This window comes from Platichthys flesus, chromosome 11 (genome assembly GCF_949316205.1).
Source record: "Platichthys flesus chromosome 11, fPlaFle2.1, whole genome shotgun sequence".
Classification (NCBI taxonomy): Eukaryota; Metazoa; Chordata; class Actinopteri; order Pleuronectiformes; family Pleuronectidae; genus Platichthys; species Platichthys flesus.
The window spans coordinates 14,048,425-14,075,987 of record NC_084955.1 but is presented as its reverse complement, the minus strand read 5'-3'; the positions used below and the strand labels follow the sequence as shown (position 1 = coordinate 14,075,987).

General features: G+C 44.0%; 2 protein-coding genes across 7 annotated transcripts in view; both read right to left on the bottom strand.

The window, feature by feature from the left end:
• The window catches only part of kif13a (kinesin family member 13A), a 35,003-nt gene extending 9,831 nt beyond the window's left edge, over window positions 1–25,172 (bottom strand). For all 6 annotated transcript variants that reach the window (XM_062400189.1, XM_062400190.1, XM_062400193.1 and 3 more), the window contains exons 1-25: window positions 24,836–25,172; window positions 24,564–24,654; window positions 13,273–13,288; window positions 11,335–11,395; window positions 9,849–9,941; window positions 9,133–9,313; window positions 7,660–7,747; window positions 7,013–7,147; window positions 6,780–6,892; window positions 6,559–6,670; window positions 5,913–6,125; window positions 5,708–5,818; window positions 5,491–5,625; window positions 4,517–4,647; window positions 4,132–4,218; window positions 3,878–4,053; window positions 2,868–3,087; window positions 2,203–2,365; window positions 1,955–2,098; window positions 1,719–1,868; window positions 1,335–1,499; window positions 1,024–1,197; window positions 787–938; window positions 577–709; window positions 252–398 (exon numbers count right to left, since the gene is read on the bottom strand). In XM_062400189.1, coding sequence (XP_062256173.1) covers window positions 252–398; window positions 577–709; window positions 787–938; window positions 1,024–1,197; window positions 1,335–1,499; window positions 1,719–1,868; window positions 1,955–2,098; window positions 2,203–2,365; window positions 2,868–3,087; window positions 3,878–4,053; window positions 4,132–4,218; window positions 4,517–4,647; window positions 5,491–5,625; window positions 5,708–5,818; window positions 5,913–6,125; window positions 6,559–6,670; window positions 6,780–6,892; window positions 7,013–7,147; window positions 7,660–7,747; window positions 9,133–9,313; window positions 9,849–9,941; window positions 11,335–11,395; window positions 13,273–13,288; window positions 24,564–24,654; window positions 24,836–24,890 — 3,246 coding nt within the window. In that variant the 5' untranslated portion in view covers window positions 24,891–25,172. The remainder of the gene's footprint in view (window positions 1–251; window positions 399–576; window positions 710–786; window positions 939–1,023; window positions 1,198–1,334; window positions 1,500–1,718; window positions 1,869–1,954; window positions 2,099–2,202; window positions 2,366–2,867; window positions 3,088–3,877; window positions 4,054–4,131; window positions 4,219–4,516; window positions 4,648–5,490; window positions 5,626–5,707; window positions 5,819–5,912; window positions 6,126–6,558; window positions 6,671–6,779; window positions 6,893–7,012; window positions 7,148–7,659; window positions 7,748–9,132; window positions 9,314–9,848; window positions 9,942–11,334; window positions 11,396–13,272; window positions 13,289–24,563; window positions 24,655–24,835) is intronic.
• A 626-nt stretch (window positions 25,173–25,798) lies between these two features.
• Window positions 25,799–27,493, bottom strand: LOC133964439 (E3 ubiquitin-protein ligase NHLRC1-like). The gene has a single exon (XM_062398515.1). It carries the CDS (start codon window positions 27,340–27,342, stop codon window positions 26,077–26,079), a length of 1,266 nt encoding a protein of 421 aa, XP_062254499.1. The 5' UTR covers window positions 27,343–27,493; the 3' UTR covers window positions 25,799–26,076.
• Window positions 27,494–27,563: the final 70 nt, after the last annotated feature.

The following is a 27,563-nucleotide window of genomic DNA, read 5'->3' as shown; positions in this document are numbered from 1 at the left end:
CAGAGCTAACTGGGCACTAATGAGTTTCTCCTTTAAACATACTGCCAGCTTTCCAGATGGACCAGTCATGGCCTGAAACCAGAGATAGGCTTTACGTAATTTGGCATAATATTGGATATCAATGGCATGAAACCACCACAGTGTACCCAAAACACTGTTCTGATTTAATGCTGAATTAGTTAAACACACATATAATCAAATTTTTGTCTACTTAGCATCAGTGAGAATATGTAACGAGATGTTCAACAGACCTGGTAGCTGTCAAGAGGTCTCTGCAGCTTGGTGGAGCGGGCCGACACACAGCCAATAGAGACGGACAGCAGAGCCTCCACCAGCAGAGGCAGAGTGCCTGAGTTTTGGACTGGTTTCACGCAAACCTGCAGCCTCCTGGAGTGACCCTGTTTGGACGAAACTCCATCATTTAAAACCTCAGAGCGCTGCTTTCCAATACTGCACTCTCAAACCATATCATGTCTGTTCATATTTACACAATTAGTTATTATCCTCTTAAATGTGTGTCTGATCTCTGGCCAGTCAGACCGAAAGGGAAACTTCTGCACCAGTTTTTTCTCTGACCTGTCGTAGTTGGAAGACTCCCCCGGTGCTGCCGTCTTTTCCAGACTGCAGCTCCACAGATGAATACTCTCCCTGCTCGTTCAGCTCCTGGATGGAGACCAACAGCTCCACCCTGCGAGACACCTCGCTCCACCTTGGACAATCAAAGGTCCAAATTAGTGAGGTCTGAAATGCCACCGCGTCGGTCTGAAGTCTGAGTGAAACACGTACCTGTCTCTGAGCGTTTGGGTCTGGGCCTCCAGTGCATCCAATTCCCAGAGGGAGCGTCCATTCCCAGCACAGCGGTGACCCCAAACCTCTATCGCCAGAGCTCCATCAGATATAAATTCTAGAAACTCGTCCGTCACATACACAACATAGTCCTGCACAAAGACAAGATTTTATACATTGAAGCTGATTTGTTTTGACAACCTCAATCTGAAACAACCAGCAGCTCCGGTTTCTTACCTTGCAGTTATCAAACTGGACAGTAAACTGGGCTTCTGGGCTTCGAGGGGAGGGTCTGTCTGGGCTAACCATGGGAGGAGCCACAGTGGGCTCGCCATGCTCCCAGAAGGTGTACTGACAGAAAACAAAGTTCGACAGGTTGAGCGGCAGACCTGTGGCCTCCCTGATCCGCACCTGCAGCAGGATAAGAGACAGAATGAAGTTACTGAGGGTTTCTGCATGTTGGTGCATCTTAGAAACAAAAGTCCTCCAAAAACAGAGGTGACACAACTGCGTAGTTTGGTTAGAATCCACTGAGAAGAGCCTTTTACCCTGCAGGTGAGCCTCTTGGCCATGTGGACGATCTCCCCGTTGGTGTCCATGACCTCGTAGCAGCTACTCTCACTGGAGTTTTCTGATGAGTCATCTCCCCCACACAGACGCTCTGGTATGGCACCACTGACTCGCATCAGCTCAATGTGCAACCGGCCTGCAACCTGTACACACAAGCAGAATGAGGGTGTTATTATCACTTAATGTTTTAGATATGCAAAGATATATTATATTGTTTTTAAAAGTAAAATGTACATATGAAAACTTTCTGATTACTTCTCCATCTGTGTTAATCTTTTTTAAATGATTTTCAAGTGGCATCTTATTTATTTTTATAAATGTGAATAATTTGCATTCATCCTTTTATTTTGGTGCACCCTTACCTCCCCCTGTTGGCTGATGATGGGAACAGCATATTGCAGTTTAACATCATGGAAAAGGCACTCGAGAAAAATGTTGGCCACTCCTATCAGGTTGTGGTTCTCTTGTGCCTCATAGAATGGATCACAGTGCTTACTGTTTGCTTTGTTATACTGAAAAACAAACCAAGGAGCAGAATTAATAATACTTTTTTTTCTATCCTACTCATCTTTTCCCCTCTCTGGTTCCTGTTTCTCACCATTTCCTCTGTGCCTTCCCTCCAGTCACTGTAGTGGTCTCTCATGTCCACCAGTTTGTTCTCCAGCTTCTCAATGGTCCAAACCTGAGTCCCCTTCCCTTTCCTCCGCACCTGGATGGCCGGCTCGCTCACTATCACTCCCTGCTGCATAAAAACAAACGGTGACAGATATTTTAGTACCTATACACAGAAGTCAGTAAAATCAGCACCAACGTGATGCCACATTCTTTGCAGTTCAGGGGTCTGACCTTGCGGTTGGCGCTGAGGTTTGCCGCAGGAATCTGAAGGGTGACCTGATAGTCCGTCAGTTTGTTCATCTCCTCAGCCAGAAAGTTGGCTTCTCGCACCAAAGTGTTGGCTCTCATCACCTGCTCCCTGAGCCGAGAGAGACTCCGACGAAAAAGCTCATCACTGTCAAACGCACACGCACACACGTTGATTCATGAACATGTAAACCTGTCATTGTCTTTTATGTACGGTCGTTTTAGATTGACATAAGTAGACATTTTACATTTAATGACTGACTAAACTACGACTTAAAAAATGTGTTTTGAAGAATAAACACTGATCCCTGCATCTCAGATACTGCTCAGGGAAGAGGAATGGGAAAATCTCTCAGTAAAGTGAACACAAAAGTAAGCAAAAATACTGCATAATAGCGACAGATGTTATTTTTAGCAAATTGCAACAGGATCCACTGTAAATCATCTACAAACTGATCTCACTTAAAAAAGCTGAAAATCAACTAGAGGGCACGGCAGTCTTGCATTAGGAAAATATTGAAAATATTTCATCCAATTCTGTTTAAAGCAGAATATTCACAACTGGTTATATAAACAAGAACGGTTCATGAGGCCTCCCTGCAGTGTCCAGTTTGTGTATCATTGCATGTTTGTCTGCGTGCTCCGCTCACCGCTCCTCCGTCCACAGCCGCAGCTTGCTGTGGGGCGTGTGGGTCGGGAACGCAAGGCGGTCACTGCTGCTGCGGTGGTGCTGTGGTGCTTTCTCAGGAGACAGCTGTTGCCTCAGTGACTCCAGCTCTCGCTCATACATCATCCTCTGCTCCTCCAGAGCCGTCCGCTTCTCCTCCAGGTACTGCTTCTCCAGCACCTGGACCACGTTCTGCATGGGGTCTGCTCACAGGAAAATAACAATTGAAGCCTGGGTATTCAAGCCTGTATTTAAATGATACTATAATACAAATAGAGTTAATAATGGGGGCTTCAACAACATTGCTGCTGAAAAATAAATAATCATAGGTATAGTAGTCTTTAGACAGTTGTAGTTGGAGAGAGACATGGACTTAAGAAACACATTTGTTTATCAACTACTCTTTAATTTCAACTTTGCTCCTCCACCTTCTCAAATATGCAGATTTACTGCTTTTATCTATTTGATATCATATCATATATATATTGTATAATAATAATACATTGAATATAATATTTAGGGTTTGGACGGCTGCTCAAACAAGGCGAGCTAGTTGAACTCTGAGAGATATCATATTATTTTGTGCTTTTTCTGTCATTTTATTGATATTTTAAGACATTATTTGATTAATTAAAAATAAATAAATAATAGAAGCGATATTCAAAATAATTATTAGTTCTTGAATTTTTTTCAGGAAATCTCCATCGCTGCCTGTCGCTGCCTCACTCAAGGCTTATATCTGACTTGAATATGTATTTTGTGGAAATAATCCACTGACAAAATAACAGCAAAGAGTAGAATTAGATTTGGGCTTTTATAAATCCAGTTGGATAAACAGAGGATAGCTTGACAGTAATGCTATCCCTAAAAGATATTATGATTTGTTGTGATAGTAGCTGGAATGAGCTGGATGTCCTGAACCCTGTCGACAGCTGAAGCCTTAAAGCCTAAAGGATGATGTAGATTGCAGGAGCCACATTATCCTAATCGTACCATTGTTCCCAAGAGTCTTCATTGTGACCTCCATCTGTGCAAACTCATAGCTGTAGTCCTGCTCAGAAGACGCCTCGCTGGCTGTCTCCAGGTCCGCCTCCACGAAGCTCTCTCTGGGAGAAGCTCGCTCCAGCTCCTTCAAACGGTCCCGCCGCTTTCGATTAGGCAGATTGATCCTGCGACAGGAGGATGATGTCCAATCAGTGACTTTCTAATCATGACTGTGACACACGTTTGAATCAAAGATGTCATACCTGAAGAAGTGGTTGTTGCCCCATAAGATCCGGTCTCCGTGCCACAGGTGCACCAAGGAATCGATCATTGTTCCGTTCACACAGGTCCTGAAAAAAGAAGACAGAGAAATGAATGAAGATGTTTTATTAATGAAGATGTTGCATACCGTTATAATGTCAAGCTTCAAACAGAGAGTGCAAATTGAGACAGAACAGTCACTTTGTAGAGGGAGGGAGATGTGGCTCTGATATCAAAGCGAGGAGCCCAGATCAGAGATTCCTGTACAGTGAGGTCATGTGAAACACTGAGGTCCAGTCGTCCATGAAGGAGAGAGACAGCAGACCGAGACACAGACTGAGATAGACAGATTGAGAGAGTGTTGGAGATGGTTGTGTATAAGCTCACCTGGCATTCCCGATGGGCGTCAGGGTGACATCACTGTCTGTGCAGACTTCCAGGGTGCAGTGCTCCGGCTGGATGCCGATCCCAAAGAGCTGGATGTCCTGAGACGTGTCTGCGCCCACACGTGTGTGCTCCTACACACAGATGGAGGACAAATTATGGAAACTATAATGATAGACCTGAAAGTAATTACAGCCAATGCCTTATTCCAAATTTTTGGTCTTTATAACTGTTACTTATTTAGCCAAACTGAAAGAAATAAAACTTGGGGGAAATCGAGAGCAATCCAAAAGCGAAACCAGGCCTGAGAACTCTCTCTCTCCCTCTCTCAGTGCGGAGAGGGCGTTGTTGAACAAACAGCCCAGCTTCTAGAGGATGTCCTACCCTGCGGCGAACTAACCCATTTCACATTACCATAGTCATTCCACACTGATATGCCAGGCCGGTCTGCAGAGCCCAGACAAAGGCCTGTTGTTCTGCGCACCGCACACAGGCCGATTTTTCACATGCCTCTGCTCTTACAGGTCCGACTCACTGATTGTTTGTTCCAGTGCAGTGCTTTGCAAAGTCCAGACCTGCTCTGTCTGGACTCTTATCTGCTCTCACACTGTCACATAGATCCCTGCAACATGTGTGCTAATAGTTCAGTGCTTCAGTTGATGATATGTCACAGCAGTGAGGTGGAGACCAGTTGGCTTTGCAGTCTTCAGATTGCGATGTACAATGTGTGGACAGGGCAATAATCTATTTTTAGAGCTTCTTAAGTTGAAATGTGAGGGAAGCAGTGGAACAGATTCAGGATTCAAATCGAGGCATCAAATATTAACCTCATCTGGGAAATGTACGTCGCAAATGTGGACTGTTTATGTTTTATTTGCTGTGTAATTCCTGATGTGCTGAAGGTAAAGCTTAAGAGGCAGAGCTATAACTTGAACAACATGCAATACACTTGTTATGCAATATCACACTTTTATTACCTTCAGGTAATAGACCAGTAGCTCATTAAGGGCGGGATCAGCATTTAGATTGACAAGGAAACACTTGTCTTCGCCAACTTTAATCCCAGATGTTTCCAGAGAGATGCCCATGCTCTCCAGCTGCTTCTGACGCTCCTGTAAACACAGATAATAACAGTCACACTGTGTATAAACACGTTGAATCAAATTTGAATCTTTTTATAGCTCATGTACGCACAGTGGCGATCTCCTCTGTCTTTCTTAGTTTCTGCTCCCAGGTGACAGTCATGTCCTGGATGAGCTTCTCAGACTCCTGCAGTTTCTCCTTCAGTTCAGGAGCCTTCATGGACTGATGTGAACAATACAAAAAAAAGTCAGTATCAGTCTAGTCAAGGCCATCAAGTGATTAATTAAATATTTGTGACCCTGTGCCCTCCTCTCACCTCGGCCTGAGAGAGCTGAACCTTGAGCTTCTCCACTTCCTCCCTGAGCTCTCTGATGATGCGAGCGTTGGGGTCTTCGTTCACCACGGCGTGGTTGACGATCCTCTTGGCCCTGTCAGCGTAGCGCAGTGTGGACAGAGTCTCCTCGTAGTTGTCAGCTGCAGGACTCACTGTGGCTATCATGGCTGTCTTGCTGTTGCCGCCGAGGTTGTCCTGAGGACCAGAGGTCATATTGCAAATAAAAATGATTCCTTTAAAGCTGCTTTAAAATGTCCTGGAATGTACTAAATCCTGAAAATGTCTGGGTTAAGTAATAAAGTGAGGAGTGGCACCTGGGCAGAGCATACAGGAAGAAAGACATGACAATTCTTTGAAGAAAATATTTTACACTATTGACACCAGCGTCTAACCCTCAAAAACTTTTCAAAGGCACCTATAGCCTTCCCAGAACTTTTCAGGGAAACGTCCAGACTTCAGAGCATGTCTGAAAGCAGCTTTAGTCTCCGTGCATGGTGCAAAGACAGCAAATGTGCAACAAAGGCTTCATCATTTTGGTGAACTTTGAGTCACATTTCAGCAGACCTGTTACAATTATATATCATTATAATGACCAAAAGAAAAGGCCAGTGATAAATGTTTGTCAAACCTTCAGCAGCCAGGTGAGAACTGAGTCTCTGTAAGGCACAAACTTGGCCTTCCCCTTTCCTGCAGACTGATCAGCCAGAGCAGAGATCACACAGCCTAATGTGGTGAGAGATCTAAAATGACACAGGAGTAATCAATTTAAGTCCTATTAGTGTAAATCTATAATATGATTAACCAGACTTTATACATTTGTATGGCTTTCATATTCAAAAGAATTCCCACTTGTTTATATTGCTGCCCTCTTTAAGCCTCTCTCCAGCAGCTCCAGTTTTAGAGACTCGCTCACTTCCTGCCAGGTCGACCAGACTCATCTTGCTCACTTTCTCCCCTGAGTTCTGTTTACGATCACATCGTGCACAATCAGTCAGAACCATAGCAACATAAATACGGTGTTTATGGGATAATCACAAGTGCAGCCAAATTTATTGTAAAATGAAAGACGAGAAGAGACTGACCCCGGACTTTAGATCATAAAGTGTTTGTGTGACGATGATGCTGAAGACACCGTGTGAACGACTGCTCTCCTCGTTCATGTTTGTGGCTGCAACTGTGCGCGATTTGTTCCCCTCTGACATCAACACCTCGATGTCCTGAAAAGATACGGCAAGGAAATAGAAAAGCATCACTATTGGCAACTATGTTTGTTGCCCCAACGGATTTAGGCAAATATATCATTAGAAAGTCAGGCGGTCTTCCCATACAGCGAGGCGTCATGTGATTTAGCTGGGTCACAGCCGGCACTTAGCCAAGACTATGGGAAATCCAGTGGACTAATATCAGGCCGAGCAGAGCACAAAGGAACAGGGTGGAGTGTTTCAACTTGATTAAGGAAGGCCCTGCCAAGGATTGGCATATGAACAACATGAAACCCATTACGACATCAGAATTATGTGTCATTACAGTTGCTGCATTTGGGAGGATTTCAAACTAAATGGTTATTCTGGCTTTAGATCAGTGACTTCACATCGAGGGATGTGATATGAAGGCATTTCTACTGGCTGCCGTAAATCATGTCTATGTGCGAGTGAGGAACGGAGGTCAGTGATACAGGGTGGATTCAGCCTCTGGTCTCAGTGCGATGACAGAAGGGTGAAAGACACACCTCGAAGTTGCTCACAGCCAGCTGAGACAGACCGTCCACATACGGACCCAGGACTTTGTGTTCTCGAACCTTCAGTGATTGTCTGCTCCTTTAAAAAAAACAGAGAAAGAAACACAATGAGTAAAAGAAAGAGATGAAAATAAAAGTTGGAACATTTACTATTTCCAATTCTGGACATTTATGCAAAAAGAAAGAATGCAAACAAATCTGTGTTTCTGATTTACATGACTCTCTCGCTCCGAAGTCTTTTCCACTGAAACACTTCTTGGCAGCTTAACAACGAGTTCTCTTTTTTTGAAAAGCTGAAAACATATCCTCTGACCATGGGAGCTTGATTAAAATGAATGAAAAACTAAATGAATGCTTCAGGGTTTCAAGAGGCTCATATGACTTTCCATATGTTTTCCCTCTTGTAGAAACATGAGTTCAATTTCAATGCAGGGAAATTAGAAACAGCCTCCTATTGTTATGTGAGCAAATTTACAGCAACATAAGTATCTCTTATATGTCACTTTTGTTTCTCACTGATCTTTGAACTGTCCAATACATCCAAATAAAAGACTGTTGAGACTGCAGAGCACATGCTGTGTAAGTCTCCCTGGATGGTGCAGGTCTGTAAACTGAAGCTCAGTTCACATGGCCGTCTGCCAGTTGTTGAGGAGAAATCCTATAGATCAGAGAGAGTCACTGAATCACTCTCCATAGCAACAGAACGACCAAAGTCGGCAGAAAACAGGTTCTCTACTTCCACTCTCGTAATCTACCAGCCACTGTGGCAAACAAGAGGATGCAACTGCTTGAAAGACCAGCTGCCAACTCATCATGGGAGACTCTATACTGGAATCTGTATTTTTGTATATACAACAGCTAGAATTCAATCCTAAAAATCACAGAGTGAGAGGATTGTAATAAAAGTGAGAGGACGTTGCCAACAAAATAGTTCTGGCTGAATCTTCTGACATCTGTACAGAGCGCTGCACTGTAGTCCCTCTCTGAATGCTTTCCTGCTCCCAGCTCCACTAACAGATGTCCCTGGAACACGCTCTTTCACAGCTCGTCCTCCTCTGCAGTCTGTCTGCCAACCCACATCAGACCACGGAGGCAAAGAACAGAGCAGTGTCAGAAAGTGCACGCTGGCCGCTGCTCTGCAGGAAATGAATGGGTTGAGCTTCCTACTCAGGTCATTCTGTCGCCATCCTCCAGTCGGGCTACTAGACACAACAGAGCTATAAAGAGAGATGCAAAGCAGAGCAGGGCGGGAGCGGACGGAGAGGACCCTGCTCATGTGGTGGTCGGAGTGAACAAGGTTATCAGGGAATGATGCAGCAGTTTGTGTGACTTGTTTGTGCGTCTGTCACCACAGGGGGGAAAAGTTTTACCAAAGCAGTATTAACTCAGTAAATTCAGCGAGATGATACTAGTCACATGGGCATATTCTGAGGAGAAAGTACCTTGATCCCAAATCAGACTCACCCTTTGGGATCCAGCAGGTCACGGACCTTCTCGTTGTAGATCTCCATGTAAGAAACCTCCACCTTAAAACTATGGGCCTCATTCCCCTCCCTGTGGACCCTCTCGAACAGTGAGCAGCAGAGTCGAGGGATTAAACCCGGCTGCTCCCCATTCCCCATCATGGAAAAGGACTTGCCTGAACCTGGAGGGACATATCAGAGTCACACAGGATTGTATCCCCAACACAGAAAAGGCTTAACTTAATTAGAGTCTTTTCCATCCCTAGAGCCCACTAGAGAAATACCTATAATGTCATGTGCCACGGTTGTTCCATCGTAATTAAATGTTACTTGTACCATGAACAAAACAGTTTTCTCACACTAGGCAGCTACAATGTTTGTTCCGTTCTCATCAAACTATGAAATGCGTGCGTCTCCTCAATGTTTCCCTGTAAGACCGGAAGCAGCATAAAGGAGCTAATTTGTTCCAGGGTGAGGAAGGATATGAGTTAAGTGATTCTCCAGATCAGAAATACAAATCTGCCTGTTTCTTTAAACCTCTTACAGACACATCTGCAGAAAACGTGGCCTGCAAATATACTTAGATTTACCTTTTGAGTATTATAGAGGCAATTTATCGTCTATAAATCATTAAAAAAACTGCACGGTCTAATGGATTTAGCAAAACACTTAAAAAAAATGAGACTCAGAGTAGGTTGCATGTGGATTTTCAGTTACCTGTTTGTCCATAGGCAAATATACAGGCATTATATCCCTGGAATGCATTTTCAAGTATTCCCTCTCCAAGGCACTTGAACACCACCTCTTGACCTTTTGGACAAAAGAATCAGTCACCATGGAGATTAAGGTAAACATATGAACCATTCAGTTATATAAGCACTAGTATCTGCTCCTATCTGGTTGTCTTCCTTCATAATCAGCGCTGAGCAAAGTGCTGGATCAAATAAGAAACTAAAGCCGTTTTCAGATATTAACTCTAAGACATTTGGGTGATTGTCCGGATCAGACACATTGAGTGTTCACGTGAAGGGCAGTGTCTGGGTAGAGCATGCATGAAGCAGGACATACCATTTACAGTATATTTCACTGCAGAAATCATGTTTTTGTCCCATTGACACCTGCATGGTGCGTCATCCCTTATCACAGAAATTATTATTGAATTCAGTTGACTTTCCAAGTTGACGTCTTCTATGTGCTTGCCACCTCTTTCTCATTCGGATATATTTGTATTCACAACATCAGCACCTGCACTTGCACAAGGTGAATTCTCCAGACATTATCCTGCTCTTTTCTCTCATGGGCTCACTCTGACGTTATCCACAGTGTTTCTGGCAGCCTCCCAGTAAACACGTCAGAGAATTTCCGGAGCAACTGACTCAGACATTTGAGTTCTCACTCTCAGCCCCTCCTGATAATTTCAGGAGACTATCCAGAGCTCAGTGAATGTCTTAAAGCAGCTGAAGATTCATGAAAGCGGACTGGCTTCTGTCGAGTCCCGTGGAAAACGCAGAGCTGTGTTGAGAAATCTCTTATGTCGCTCCCTGTCGTGCTCCTCCTGAATGGGACAGCTGTTTAATGAGCTAAATTAAGCCTGGGTCCGGGCCCTCGAGGCAGCCCTTCAGTGAGCTTGTTTGCTTCATCGCTTCAGCACAAAGCAGATGTGAGCAAGACTCTGCCGCCACATAATGAGAGCATAATGACAAGGAAGATATCAACAATGATTATGTAAATGTGCCTCGGACTGACAGTGATCAACTCTTTTCTATAGATGATGAAAAACAGTAGCTGTAACCTTTTTCTGTGAAGCACACAGGAGACAAATGGATGGAAGCTGAAGAAAATAACATATGTACATTTTTACATACGCAATCACAATGTTAAATGCAAATCAACCTGCATTATTTATATAACTGTTTGTTGTACGGTTTACAAATGCAAATATCTTATTTCTTAGATTATATGGCACTACACTGCATGATCATTTAATTGTTTAAAAAAAGCTAAAGCCTAAAACCTTGTTTATATATTTGAATGTATTCACTTCCAGGTCGAATTACAGCATATGCCCACACTGTGTTTTGATTTGCATGATGCAAAAGCAACTTCTCATAAAGTTTCCTTGCTTTATTTCGGCAAAGAGCTCAGCACGTCTTTCAGTTCTTTGGTGAAGAGTGAAGGATCAGTTCCAGAATGTAAGACTCACCAGCATATTTGGGAGCGTTGGATTCGTCGATGGACCAGAAACAGTGGTCAAAGGCAAACACCTGCAAAAGAGACAGCACAGGGTGTGTAAACAAACACTTTTCACACATGCCCGAGCATGTACAGTACAACACATTGTCAGCAGTGGTCCCACTTCTCTCTATGAGGTAAAAAAGAAACAGGCTGATTGTGCTGCCAACCTCCAGTCAATCAGCAGGACCGAGCTTGTCTCGAGTGAAAAGATGAAGTCTATCTTAGTACTGGTCTATGAGGTAACTCTCGTTAAGGCCGCGCCGCGTTTGTCTGCACAAATCTACTGTTAGCTGCCGCCGTGTTTTCTCATAGTGGCGGGAGTTAAATTAATTCATAAATCAGGGTCAGCGCTCCCCAGAAGAAATTCCAGCACCCGGTGACCCTCGTCTCCAAGGAAACAGGGCCGTAGCTGTCCCCGGTGGTGCAGGCAGGCTGGCTCTGAGCCCTCGGCAGTGGATCTCACAACACAGACTTCAGCAGCAGAGAGTCTTTGTGCCCCCCCCGGGCACCTGCATCAGCTCTGGACGGATAACACACTGAGAGGATGCTCTGTGGGAACGACCAGTAGCCTCATTTACCAAGGACCCCGACTCCTTACAGACAGAACAGCTCATGTTAATGTATTCACTTTAACCCCCCCAGGGAATCTTCATTCAGGGGTTTCTCATGCTAATTTAAAAATATTTAATCCAGAACATGGTATACTTTCTGAGGCAGTTCTTAGGGATATGTATACTCCTAAGGTCCACATTGACTTATTGGCACATACACACAATTCTACACCTGCTGCTGGGTTGGGCAATATTATGGCCGCAATATTTGTGGTTTTGGTTCGAGAATTGTTACAGCCCTCATGTAGAAACAATCTGCGCTGTCATCCAGTGCAGGCACATTAACAGCACTACTACTGGTACTGTTAGTGCTGTGCTTTACCAGAGTCACCCAGCAAAAATACCCTAAAATAATTAAACTCCCTTCTATCATAATAAGGGCTATTGGCCAGGAAATCAGTGGTTGCACAGTCAGCATGGGAAACATTGAGATCCCTGAATGCTTTGAAAGCCGGACCTCCTCTAGTGACTTTAGACAAGTGAGTGGATGCTATTCAAAAGAACAAAAGTGCCATCATTCTCAATTAGAGCTGGTTTGGAAACTGGGGCTTCACTCTCCTCTGGTCTGCCTCTGTCCAGTCTGAGGGTGTGACTGCGCAACAAATTGTTCTTGATTGGACAATTACTTTTAATCAGCAGTGCAAATAATGATGAATCTGAAAAGTACAAAGCCCTTTTTGTCAGTTCTTGGTGCAATCTGGTCGAACGTGATTGAACTGCAGCCTCTCATTACCTTTGAGAATGCTGGGGAGACTAATTTGAGTGCCACTATAACTTAGCAGACAGCCACATGCCCGTCTAGCTGAGGGGTATTACAGGGTAACTCAGGTTCACGGGCCCCAGAGACCACGCACGCCAGTGGGCCATGCTATCACTCTCTGGCCCCATCAGCCACCGAGTGTACGAAGCACAAAGCCCGTCCCTGGTGTGTGAAACATCTCTGAGCTAGTCACCAGCATGTTGTCAAGGGGGGCGGTGGGGGTGCACTTCAACAATGCAGCTTTGAATGCACACACACACTGCCCCAGTGTCTGCGCTCATCCCTCTCTCATTGTAGAACCTTTGTGGGTGTTCACGAGATCTTAGAGCACTGACACATTCACACGGACATCTATCCGGCTCCTGCTGACCAGCCGAACCTCTAAAACGCCGTCAATCACGTCCCTAGAGACGACGCCACCACAGCAGAGGGACCTGTGAGGGACGCCTCTCAGCCCCTCAGGGGAATAGTGCTGCCCGTGCTGCATCCCCCTGACACAGGATTTTTTTGTTTGGTGTCTGTGAAGCTTACATACCTTAGATTGTTTCCTGCTGGATGAGAGGGGTAATCCATCATAAACAGGAGAAACCCAGAGAAAAGACAGAGAAAGAAAAGACACCATGGTTAGCATTGATGCAGTTCAACACTCAGAACATGTAGCTGCAACTGTCACTCTAGGGAAATTGCCCTTGTCTGTCATGGCACAAAGAAAGTTTTTACGCTTAAATATCTGCATTGAAATAAGAATATATTTAATCATATGGAATCAAGACTCTTCTTATGACTTGACATGCTCACTCACTCCTTCCCTCATTTATTCACTCTTGTATTCCCTTGCAGAAAGTGGCCTGTCCTGGTGGAAGGTGCTGCTGTGATTGGGTTCATAATTGGGCCAGTGGAGCGTGAGGAAGGGGAGTGATTTAGGATTCAATGTCCCACTGACTCTGTTGAGTAAATAGCTCCTATGCCTGTGGATTTAGCAGGGAGGCCAGGGTGGGGAAGCCGCACTCAGCATTACCAGCTGCCGGAACTAAGGACAAAAGGATAGTGTATATATGCCCCTAAATAATGTTGTATTATTCTCTTAATTGGAAAGGGAATTCCCCAAAGCTGGAAAACTATAGTATCAATTTTAGACCCAATACACAATATATGGCAAGGACATTTTGCACGGACATTTGGGACATTTACCACCTCAGTGATTCTACATGAGCTAGAGTCCTGCCCTTCAACAGTCAGCATGTCCCCCCTGTAGACATCTCCTGGCACAGAGACAGAGGTGGGCATCACCTTCACACAGTAACTAATGCGGGCTGAGCTGCTTTAGGAAAACTGAAACACTGCACCACAGTGTCACACAAATTGTGCTGAGTCACCAACAGCTGATGATTTTAAATCTGTATGCTGCTGTTATGTTTTCTCAGGGAAAGAAATCAACAGGAATGATGGACTGCCTTCCACTGAAGAGCTGTGATCTTCCCATCTGCGAGCCATTAACTGAGGCTCATTATGATGAAGGACAGAAAGAGAGTGAATGGGCAGAGGAGTAAAAAGGGAGAGGGCCTCGCCTGGGTTCATACCCTGAATCTGAATCTGGGCCACTGATAACCACTGAGACTGGTTCCTAATAAGAGCAGACAAAGACAGCAGGGTCCCGTCCTCTCGTCTGTCCCGCATACCCATACTGCAGGGAAGAGAGGGGACGGACACGAGGGGCTATAGCACGAGATATGAATCAGCTTCAGACAGCAGGGGGCACTGAAATAAGAAGGTCTCCATGCATGTCAACTCAAAAGGTAATAAAGAAGAAATTGCTCAAGCGTCAGTGTGTCTCCAAAGGGGAGATTTCAAAGATGAAAGAAGTGCATGGGAGTGCTGTGATAATAAATACACTGACAGCAGTTACAACTTCGTAAAGAAAGAAGAAACAGATAAAAAGAGAAAACAGATGTATCCCTAGGGAGAGCAAAAAGACATCAGTCACAAATCCGGAAACACACACATGCAGGTATGAAATCCTCCCCCGGACGGAGTCTGAAGCAGAATTTCAGCATCTGCAGCAGAAACTCAGCCTTTACAGAGTCACTGCAGTGGTTTCGTGGCTCTTGCTCACTGTGTCATCGACTGTATGTACAGAATATGCAGCCATATCTGGTAGTCTAGGAATGCTCAGCAGGACAATGGGGGGAACTGTTTCGAAAATGCTATATTTAGGATATCATACAAATACTGCTTCCTCACAAAGTCTTTTCAAATTTCTTTCTTAAAACTAGACTGGATTTAAGAGTTGGATTCAGTGTTACAGACTCTTCTTCTCCTCCTCCTCCTCTTCATCCCATCACAATGTTAAGACCTCCTCCTCAATACATTTAAGTGCATTAGGCTCTAGTTCTCCCACCCTGCTCTGGACATAATCCCTTTAATCTCCTCAGAAATCTGTGGCTCTCTTAGCAATTTTGAATCTTGCTTGTAGAAGCCATGCATGTCAAAGATCCCATGAATTAAATTTTGTTGTGTAAATGTTGTATTATTTCTCCTAGAGTAAAACATTTCTTATTCACAAAAAAAATGCTATTCTTAAATACTACGATTATAAATTGTGCTAATTTGAAAGACAAAATATCAATTTTTCTGCATCAGTGTCATAATATCAAACCTGGTTAATTTGGATATACAAAATGAATTACATTAAGCCATATTTATGATGTATATAATAAATAGTGTCCTTGGCATAGACATAGACACAGACAAACTACAAGACAACAATCACACGAAACACCCTCCACCACAAAGAAGAAACTCAACATAATCACTGACCAAAATAAAAAAAACACATATCACGAAAGAAATCCAAATTTATATAATAGTAAAGTTCTGTTTTATCACACACTGAAGTTCAGTTGTTTTCCTTTCCAAGCTTATTTAGCAGTGCAATACTGGTGGACCAAAGCTCTGTGTGCCCGGTTGGTTTGGAAGGATAGCCCCTTAGACCATCTGCCTGGTGATAGCAGCCGTATACAGGATGTAATATGTCTTTAATCAACCGACCGTCCATGGAATTGTGCACTAGTCCAACTATCTTACTGGCCAATAGTGTCTATCTTATATAGTTTGCTTTAATTATTCACTGGTGATGAAAAATACCAGGTAAAGAGACAAGAAGTTAGAACACTCTTAACAAAAGCTGTCGTACAGTACCAAACCTGACTCAAGCACCAAGCCCACAGGCCAATTGCTTAATATTCACCATGTCAAATAAGTGCTTGAGGGCGTATTAAAGCCTTTGTTGTGGTTGTGCGGAACAAATGTGCGACATACATGTACGGCACAGAAGTGCCAGATAGCATTAGATTATTCCCTCCTCCGAGGCTGATGCAGGGGGACACTGTAGCCCCAGCAGGGCCAGGCTGAGGTCTCTGTGTCCAATTGGCGGCTGGGAGTGTGTGTGTATTTGTGTCATTTAATGTGTGTGTCTCCAAACGGCACGCTCAGGGTCCCCTGCCTCCAGCTACCTGATGCCAAATAACTCATGAATGATTTCAACTTGGCTGAAGATGGAAAATTTGCCTCATGTACTACTATGATTCTCCCCCTCGCTACTGATCATGTGTCGCAGGCGGCAGATTAGAGGATTTCCTGAACACTTTTAGTAAGAAATATCTAATAATAGCTGTAATCTGTTTTTCAATATTTTTTGGTTGAGGCGGCTCAGATAAAGTCGGCTATATAACTGTAGGCTTTGAAATCATGGCATCTTCCTGAACTATCTAGCAGATCCATGAATGTGCCGGTGCCAATAAGGAAGCTATACAGAGTGGGAAAGAGAGAAGTGGAACCCCCCCCCCTGTGGATTTGGAGCAAGATTAAGGCCACTGGGTTATTATTCCAGTAAAAACTCCACTCTTCTATCCCAGTAGGCAACCCACCAGATTAATCTACAGTATCCCCCATCAAGAAGCATCCCTCTACAATTTAAAATATTAAACTGCATGCCTACGCTCAGAGAAATATCAGCCAAATAGAAACTTCAACAGCATTTTTTATATTACTTAATCTAATTGGATTTCCCTTCAACTGACTCGAGTTAGCTGCTAGGGGTAATATAAGCATGGATATGCTCCGATATTACCCCAGGAAGTGTTTTATATCACGATCACAACAAATAAATCCAAAGCTAGATATGCTCATGCTGCAGCACTGCATTTGCTGTGGCACAAGAGACATAGCGTCAGATTCATCTGTGTTTTAGCAGGCTTTGCAAGTCTCAGATGATTTAATCCTGCAGCTCAAATGGAATATGTACATCACATGGAAGAGGTCCACCCCCCAGTGAGATGACATTTACCCCCTGCATGTCTCCTGGGCACATACACACTTACAAACATGTTTTTTCTGGCACAACAACCCTCCCCCCATAGATTTGAATTCCTCTTTTTGATCTGCTGCTAAATATTTGCCTCCATTTAACCCCACATTTGACTCTTTACCCTATTTGGCTGTTGATATGCTTCAGACAAATCACAATTCAACAATCTCCATAGCCAAACACAACGTCCTGAGATCTGTATGTGCAAGTGTGTGTGCGCGCAAGTGTTAGGTTACTGTGCATGGTGCTGCTGCAGGCTGCGAGCTAACATTTCAGATGGTCTTCCAGTATGTTTAGAACAGGACATGCCTGTCCCCACCCACTCGATGCAGAGGTCACCCTGCTGCACAGACAGACACACGCAGGAGGAGAGAGCAGGAGAATTCCAAGCAATGTTTTACGGGGGGGGGGGGGGGTTCTCCTGTCCGACAAATTACGCTTAAGATGATTCCAATGAGTCACTGACCAGGCTTTTATTAGCATCAATGATCCACGAGTAAACATTGCAAGTGGGTGAAATCAAAGGTTTACATGCAGGACATTCAGAACCTGCACTGATGAAAGAAACAAATCTGACTTGTCCAAGCTACATAGACAGCTAACTCTACTAACAGCTTTATCACTCAGCCGTGCTGGAAGAAGTATTCAGATCATTTAGTTTAGTAAAAGAACTAATGTCACGATGTAAAAATAACCTTTACCACCTCATATCTACTTTGCTATAAATAAAGCCTGCAGAATTATTACCAGCTAAATTCAGCCTGGCATCAAATGACCCTGAACATGCGCTTGCTGATTGGTCTGATTTCCAGACTAGGCTAAATTTACCTTAAGTATTAAAAGTAAAAGTAGTCAAGTGTGGTTAATTTAAACTACTTTATATACAGTTAGATAGTTTAATACAATGGTTCCCTAGGAGTTCTACAAATGTCAAAAATGTTTCTGATTTAATTATTATGTAACTGTAACTGTAAGTGCAATACTAGAGTAAATGTAATAAGAGAAATTCCCCCACTGCAAGAGTTTTGACTATTTATGTCTGAAAGTGATGTGTCCATGGATCATTGTTCTAAATGCTAAAATTAGCTCCATAATAAATATTTGGTGGGGCTGAGGGACATCACTCATTAGATCATCAACATAACTCCAGAACTTTTCAGTATCTTGGCAAACAGCAGTCGCTGAGCAACGCTGGTAAACATGGAAGCAAGACAACCTCTGAACCTCATGAGTCAAAGTTCCGATATGGAAGCCAAAACTCTGGATCTCCAAAACAGCCTTGATGAACAGCCCTGCCATCAGTGGTGCACATGATGCTCACAACGACGTCTGTGTGGGACCTCCGAGTTTCCACAACAAATGTTCACAACACAACATATGATGCAGGCAGGGTCTAATCTAATCCTCTCCGGCATTTCTGACACCGCCGTGTGACGAGCCGGGGGTGCAGCGGGGGTTGTGTGAGCTGAAACACAGAGAGGGATACCGACCACATCTACTCCCAACTCCCTCTATGTGGTTATTTATCAAAGGCTACAAACAAGCCAGATATAAGTGAAGTTCATCAATTTGTTCAATATATCAAGTGTTCTTCCCCTGGGGGAGATGAAGTGACACATTTACTACAAGGAAACACCTCCTCTGACCCTGTCTGCTTACTAGACGTCACTTAACTGAATGGATTTGGCATGTGGCTACTAAGGACAAAAGACAACAAAAGCAAGAGTATGCATGCTCGCGAAGAGCAAAACATAACACCAAAGTAATTAATTACAGAGGGAAATGTGTCCAATAAATGTGTTTATACAGTAATTGTATGCTTGAAAATAAAAAAAATCTAATGAGTATATTATGCTTTCCATATGGACACACCTTTCCTTTCCAAAGCTTTATTTAATGTCACTGGAATGCAACAGAAAGTGAGTCCACATTAAAACCCTTCTCATGATGACATTTCATTCTTGTAAACACAACCAGCCTGCTTCAGAACTTCAAAAAGGCCTCATCAGAGGGAATCATGCGAGAAGGGAAACCAGAATCGCTCTGGAAGAAATGCCCGAGTTTAGATTTTTACATATGCTCCTCTCTGAATGAGAAGCCACATCTGAGATTAATGAGGCGCAGGCTCGACAAAGACGCCATCTTTTCTCAATTCCGCACCGAGATGTAAACAATGTCCCACCCTCAAAACAAACAGGGAACGGTCCATTTGGGAGTGCACTCCTTTTTATCAGCAGCACACTACAACCCTTTTTCTCGAAGTAGCATGCCGGAATTAAGTCTTAAAGTTAAGAGTTGGGCTCATTGTGTGTGTTTTCAGCCAACTACCTCTGAGAACAAGAACTTACTGAATGGAAAGGTTGATTATTGGCACATAGGGAGCAAAATGGAGAGACAATGGGAACATTCCTGAGGGCAGCCATTGGACAAGGCAGTATTGTCATTTTGTAAAGGCTTGTTCTGGAAGTTTTGGAAAGCATGATGTCAAGAGGTCGTGTGTGACCTGGGAGAAAAAGTACCCATGCTTCAAAACATCAACAGCACGGAAGCACCTCACCACCTTTATTAAAAAGTTTGTTTATTTAACACCTCTTTATCCAAAGTACTGGCTTTAGCAAAACATATATTGGCTACATTGAGTTGTCTCTGGCAGTCACTGGCGGGAGAATGTTGTGACAAATGCAACCAAACATGGGGAAATGTGCTCAGTCTCTTAGATGAGAAGAAGGAATCAACTCAAATCTATTTGGTAAATATGAAGCCAAACAGGGAAACAGCTAACCTGGCTTTGTATTAAGATTCGGTAAAATCCCCTTAAACTAAATAAACACATCATATTGTGTTTTTTTTAACAGAAAATGTAGTTGAAAACTTGACTGTTTCACAAGGGGTTATGTGCCCAACTATTTCTTGGCAGGGTTGCCAGGCAACCAGCAGGAACTCCAGAAAGTTACAGCCAAGTAAGCGTCTGGCACATAACCACTCGTAAACTGCAAATTGCAGTTATTACGCTTCAGCTTTTGTACAGATTAAACAACTGAGATAAAATGTGTAAGTTAGTGAGTGCTTGAGGCGCCAGTATGTGAATTTTGTTACAGCTGAACAGAGTGAGCAACAGTATTTCCTCTGCTTCCAGTCTCTGTCCTGCGCTGGGAGAACCTGTTGTTGCTAAATAGGCCAGAGATATAAATCTTCACGTCTTATTCCAAAACAAAAAGCAATCATGCATTTCCTAACATGCTGAACAAAAACTTAAAAACAATTTAAATATATTTTGACCTCCGCCAGTTAGGTAATATTTACCACCCTGTCCGTTTGTTTGTTGGTTTGCTAGGTTGTTAGAAAGATTACTTGAAAACTACAAGAATGGTGTAATATATATGTCAGGGAAGAACTCATTACATTTGGATGCAGATCCGGGGGTCTGATTCAAAATCATTTCTTGAATTCAAGAAATTACTTTATTACTTTCTTTAATATTTCAAGAGTTCCTTCTGTAAGTATGTGCAATTTGATGGAGCTTCATTGAATTGAGGACACTGTTGGGCCTTGGCGAGGTACACACTCTACTGTGGGCAATTCTATTTGACCATTTAGCTTGTGAGATGATACACATGGAAGACCTCAGCTGAGATGTTACAAAATAACATTTCATTAAAGTCGTTCCAAGATGGGAAGTGGAGTGCATGGAGCAGGCTCCTGTTGGAGGAAGCTCCTCTCCTCAGCCTGCAGATAACACAGTCCAGTGGAGATAAACCCAATTGAGCTTCTGTAGCCATTAGTGATAAGAACAAGATTAGGGTGGAAATTACAAGCTTGGTTACGGACAGCATTACACAGAGGCAAGCTTCCACTGATCGTCTTTAAACACTGGACTGGCAGAGCTACATGAGCATGGAGGGGAGAACTTTAAAGGGATGTTTTCATCTCTACAAAGACAAATATTTAGTTGATAGTACAGCTACAATGAAAAAAGGTGGAAAGATAAGCACCCTCCTTGGCACAAACCAGACTCCAGTGTATCACTCTACACCGCTAATTGTTATCAGCTTTGGACTTTGCAAATGACTCTCGATAGAAATATAGATGGTTTGCATGAGTAAGATATGGCAAGACTCACTGGTCCTCTATTCAAATGTTACACGTAGAGGGACAGGCTGGGACATGATAGATGTAATATGGCCCCATTGTGTGAGTCGCAGGGAATTTTCTTGTCCCGATGCTCAAAGGCTCATTCCCTGTGCAGACAGCAGCCTCAGGTATTTCTCCTGCCCTCTCCACCCCCACCTTCATTGTGACTAAACCCCAGAGGAGAGCAGACAGGCGCGTGAAAACAAAACCACTTTCCCAGATTCCTGTTTCAAATATGCCATTCGTGCAAGCTTAACAGGCAGATGAAAGACGAACCTCTGGAAACTTAAACCTGTCGCCCTGGAGTCAAAATCCATGTTTCATTTTGCCCACCGCCAAGATTATAGTTCACTTCTCAGGGAAAACAGGAGCCAGGGGGTGATGGGGTGATGGGGGGGAGGGGGGGGGGGTGGAATCACGAGTGTCGCTTTAATGCTCGGCGGCGCAAAGAATGAGGCTTAGCCAGAAGAAAATCCATTATATTTCTTCAAATTCTTTACGTGACTTACATGTTTTTGTGCTGTGTGGTCTGAGCCAAACCTGATCAACACACAGCGACCTGGAAAGTTCAAAGATAGATCCTTTATTGATCCCAAGGGAAATCTAGGCAATTAATGAATGATTACCAACAAGGTGCTGGTTCAATTCCCCTCACTAGAGACTAATTTCTGTATATGACACAACTGAAGGCATATTAACTATTTTTTTGTCATCAAGGAAAGCTATCAGGGTTAAAAACACGTTTGCTTAGATCTTAACTATCCTGTATTATAAAATCTACAGCCTGAGAAATTAACAGCATTTCTGTTCATTTCACGTGTCTACACAAAAACATGTATTACTGTTCCCTCTCTTAGGATGTGCCTGAGTGTTCTCATGAGAGAGAAGCGAACGGTTCCCAGGACCTAGGCCCCCGCAGCCATATTTGGCACGTTAATACCCACTAAATCTGACACATTTCCAACACACAGGAACAGGTGCCTCCAAAATAAGGCCGAGTCTTTCAGGGTATCCCCTCTTACGGCTCCGCAAGCAGCCGAGAGGAAAATTATATGGTTGCAGAAAACCATGGCAGTCTAAACACAGAGACCCAAAACACACACAGCACTGAAATGTTAACAAGTAATTATGTGCCTGGACTACACTACAGAAAAGAAATCTGACATAGTAAAAAGAAGGTCACTGCACTGTACTTGATGTACTGTAGTCCACGACGGGAATCCTTTACACGTCAGACATTATATCTACTTCTTCTATAATTAAATGAGAGGTACGTTTGTATCTCTCTGAACAACAAGGCGGCGTTGTCGATCCTCTGACCTCCCACCCACAACAGTGTTTTGTTGTGTTGTCCTGTATCCTGTATCCACATATGTTAGCAATGAGCGCGACTTGTTTAATTGCCAGGAACGCCGCCATTGTGTGGCAATTTCTGTTCCTATAATAACCCTAAATGCAGGTAAATGCGCGGACCAGGGCTGCCGGGGGAGAGAGAGCTCGATACCGTCTAATGCTGAAACAGCAGAGAAAGTGTTACTCTTTAACAGGTCTGGATCGGGGGCATGGGAAAAAGCCTTGACGCTGGCTAGCTGCTCCATTTCCTTCAAGCGAAATCATTTTCAGCAGACACAATGTGGACTTGTGCTGCACCCTGAGGAGTTGTTTGTTCACTTGAATTCATCAGAAAGGACATTCTGAATGATAAATGAAAAATATTAAACAAGTGGATTTGGGGTTTTCCCCTAAATGAGCATTCTTTTACAGCGATTTGCTCTTGTGGATAATGAGGTCAGCTGTCTAATCATGTGTGAGACCAACAGCAGAGGAGAGCAAACAAACCGAGCGCGAAAATGTAGAAAACTGCCTCAAGTATACGATGGATGGGGGAAACTGATCTCTGACAGTTGCTAACAGGCCTGGCATTTTGAAGAATGACTTCACAAGCATGCAGCCGTCATTAGCCTACATGTTGTGCGACTCCAGACATCCCCCTCTGTTGCAGTCGGAGAGCATGTCAGCATGTCACAGACCGGCAGAGACCGCAGCTCACTGTGTGCAGGCCAGACGGCACAAACATTGAGAGGATGCTTTTTTCTCCAACTTTTTGTGTGCCACAATGAAGTGAGCAGCATCCTTTCCATCTTAAAAACAGCCCTGGTGTGGTCCTACTCCACTTGGAACGCCACATTATTCAAATGAGCTCTGACTACGGGAGATTTACGGTAAATACCCCGAGGCTCCACATTAATCTGTCCTGTCTAGGAGGCGTCTTGGTGTGTCGGCCAGGCTCAGCCGCCTCTTGAAACTCAACATCTGATACCCAAAATATGCAGAGCACTGTTTCTATTACTATAACGCTCACTATAACGTAGTGTTGGAAAGTTCACATGAATTACATTACAGAATATCATGTGGCAGGCAGGTGAGCAGCGGATACCACGTCCAGTTCCTTTGTGTCCACTGCATGTGTTTACTGGAGAAAGTGTTCGTTTGAAATCAAGTGACAATGTTTTCTTTCAGGCCTGAGCGATAATCAATAATTATCACGGTATAATTTTCATCAATAGCAGTATAGAAAAATGTCATTGTCTTTATAGCAAGGGTTTGTCTTCCTCTGTCCGTGAGGAACAGTTTAAACCTTAGCTCACGAGCAAAAATCAGTTTTTAAACTATTTGAAATAATAATGTGACATATATATGGACTGAGGTGAAAATATTGATCTTGATATCATATTTGGCCACATTGCCCCTCCCTGTAGGTTTACTCATCGTTGTGTTAGGATCATGTGTTTAAACAAGGCGATTGAACCAAATCAATTATTATAGCAATATCAGAAAAGTCCAATATATATACTGGTTAAGCATTGTGTAAACGAAGTGAGCAGATGTCAACGTCATTGATCTACCTCCAATTTGTAAAATGTGTTGTCATGCTCTGCTCATTAAGACCCCTGGAGCAAATATTAGTCTTTACACAAATTAAAAATAAGGATGTGACATCTATCCTGATAATTATTGATACAGACACATAAGAATAAATATATTAATACATATTATTGATCTTGATATAAGTTTTGGCCCTAACGATTTATTGAAGATGTGTTCTTTCACCAGGAGGTGAGTGGATAAACAGATACATGTCACCACCGCATGTTATTGCAAGTGTATAACAACCAGGGTGGGACAATAAGGTCATGAGAGTGCACTCTGCATAGTTCTGACATTTCACTCACTCGAGATGACTGAGCTGCGTTGCTCTCACTCACAACAGTGTGTTTCTGACATGTTAGCATTTATCGGGCTGCGGGCAGAGTTTCAGCTTTGTTTACCTGTTCTCTCCCTTTGCATTGGAGGCTGGTGGGTGAAGAACAGTTTGGTTGTCCTCCATGTCCACGACACATTTTGTGTTCAGCTCAATTTCTGCAGAGAGAAGTTTGTTGGGGGAAAAAAGTAAGAGCAGAGCGCGGGGGTGTGAAAAAGTCAAATCTGCGCCTGTGAAACCACACAGTGGCTCCAGACGCAGCTCGGGCTCAACGCAGCTAACGGAGAAAGGAATGAAAAGTTGTTTTAATGGTGGAAGAAGCGTCGTGTGAACACTCACCCCTGCGGTTCATGGGCCGGACTCTCACCGCAACTTTTACCTTGGTGTCCGACATTTTCGTGCACTTTCTTCACTCCCACCCTGTCTGCCTGTCTGCGAGCCGCCGAGAGTCTCGTCCGTGAATCCCCCCGACAAGAAACCCGGGTTTGTGCCGGAAAACCAGGGCAGCAGACTCTACTCAGACGGCCTCGAAAAGAGTCCAGAGCCCGGGGAGGAGACACCGGAACATGCTCATTTATCTGCCGTTAAATCCAGCCCGGGTGTGCCTCTCGTACAGATCCAGTATCCTGCTCCGGGCTCAGGCAGCATCTCCACCGCCATCTTCCTCCGCTGGGAGCTCGACTGTTGCTGCTGCTGCGGCTGCTGCTCTGACCGACAGAGAGAGAGGGTGGGGGGGGGGGGGGGGGAGAGAGAGAGAGGGGAGAGAGAGAGGGGAGAGAGAGAGAGAGAGAGAGATTTGATATTTTATTTTTGTCATCCCTCTTTATTTAATCCTTGTTATTGACATGATACTTTTCCATAAACACAACACTTTCCCGCTGCTCCGCACACACTCAAACTTGTCCACATGGGTCATGGTGCTGTGATAGAGAGAGAGAGAGAGAGAGAGAGAGAGAGAGAGAGAGAGAGAGAGGGAGAGATTTAGAGGTTTATTGAAAAACTTAAATTAACAGAGTCTATAAAGATGACATAATCTCTCTCTCTGCAGCACCTCAGGAGTTCCCTTTATTTATTTGTTTATTTTTTATTTCTTATGTTCCTTTTTTTTGTTTCTTAGATTTAATGTATATATATTTGTGTTGGCTTCTTTATTTTTTTTCAATTTTATTTCCCTTTATTCTCTATATTTTGATTTCACCCTTCCTAAAATGATGGAATCTGTCTACCGTTTGTGGCCTTGTGGACAGAAATGACGAGCATTTTTCAGGTGATTCCAGTTTTATTCAGATTGTTTGACTGGAAGAAAGGTAAAAGTGTATTTCACAAGAAATCTGAAAGATTAAACAGGTATAGAAATATTGGGGAAATTAATGTATGTTCTGTACATGGTGCACTTTTTAAAAGCTGGAACAATAACAACATGACACAAACATTACTTTGACTCAGGCAATAGAACCCAGTATATTCACATTTTTCATTTTTAATACAAAGGTTTTTTGTAAAACTTTGCTTTTATTTAGAAATGCTATTGCCTCATCACTTAATAATACAACAAAATGTTAAGTTACATTTCATATACTCTAGGCCTGTTCACACATGAGCTTTGTCGTGGATCCAGTGTCAGATTTGGCCGAATAAATCTTGACTGCATGCTCTCCACTGTCCAGAATGATGAGCATGTTGTCCAGTGTCACCAGGCCGACTGGGCGGATCAGGTGGTCCCCCACAAGAGGAATGAGGACCGGGCCATTCTGCAAATTCCCCAGACTCCAAACCATCCCCTGGTCACAGTCAGTTACCAGCACATCTCCAGCTGCGTCGAATACCACACCTGACATGTTCAGCCTGACTGTGGACTGCAGAGTCAGGCTGAAAGGGTCTGTCTGATGGAGCAGGTGGAAGTCTTTGCTGAACACTTTGAGCCTTGTGTTTTGTTGCCTCACTGGTGGAGGCGTGTGGTTGGTTACGTGCTCCATCACCACAGTGTTCCCTGTCACTGGACAGCAGGCCACTGCTTTTGGCTGCTGGAGCTCAGAAATGGCCGTACGATGCTCCAGAACAACACCACGAGTATAGTCCACTTTGACATGGAACAGCGCGCCTGCCTGGATATCTGTGACTAGGAGGTGCCCATCGCCGTTGATGCCCACACCCCAGGGCACCTGGAAGGAGTCCCTGACCGTCAACACGTGGTTCCCTCTGGAGGTGAAAATCTTCACAGCTTTGTCCCCTGCATCAGTCACCACCACGTAACCACAGGGAGTCACCGCCACATCCACTGGGTGCCAGAGCTCTCCACTGGCTTTTCCTCTTCGCCCAAAGCTATTCAGCAGTTTGCCCTGTGGGCTAAACACAACCACCCCCTTCTCTCCATCATGGACCACCACTATTGTCCCTGAGGACCCTAAAACAGCTATCCCAGTGGGGTTGATGAGAGTCCCCCAGCCACCAAAAGCTGCGTGGAGGTGCAGTGTTGAGGATGTCAGTCCTGCAGCCGACTTGAATCCCCCTGACGCCCTGCGAGGAGGAGCAGAGGATCTGGGACTCCAGGACGACAGCAGCTCCTGGAGGTCACAGAGAACCTGACAGTGGGAGGTGCTGTCAACCCTGCACAGCTGTCGACAGAACGGGCACTCCAGCTTCCTCAGGAGAGGGTGGGACAGAGCTGTGATGCATTCCAGACACAGTACATGGCCACAGGAAAGGTTCCGTGGTCTGCGTTCTCTCTGCTGGCTGCAGAACTTCTCGAAGCAGACTTTGCACTCCAGCAAATTGATCTGAGCCTCTCTCAGGATGCCCTCGGGACTCAGGCTACCAAGACGTCCGGGACCACGATTCACAGCCATGAGTGAAATACCTCCAAGGTCACAGAGCGATCACTCCGCTGATGCAGGCAGCCAGAGGTTTAGGAACCTAAAAGACATAAAAAAGACAGATAATTTAAGAGAAATGGAGCGAATGACGAACAGAGAGGGAATAAAGCACACACACTCATGTCCTGAGCTTTAGGCCCAGAAAGTCACGTGACATTTTTGCACAGCACTGAGGCTCTCTACTGCCCTCCTTT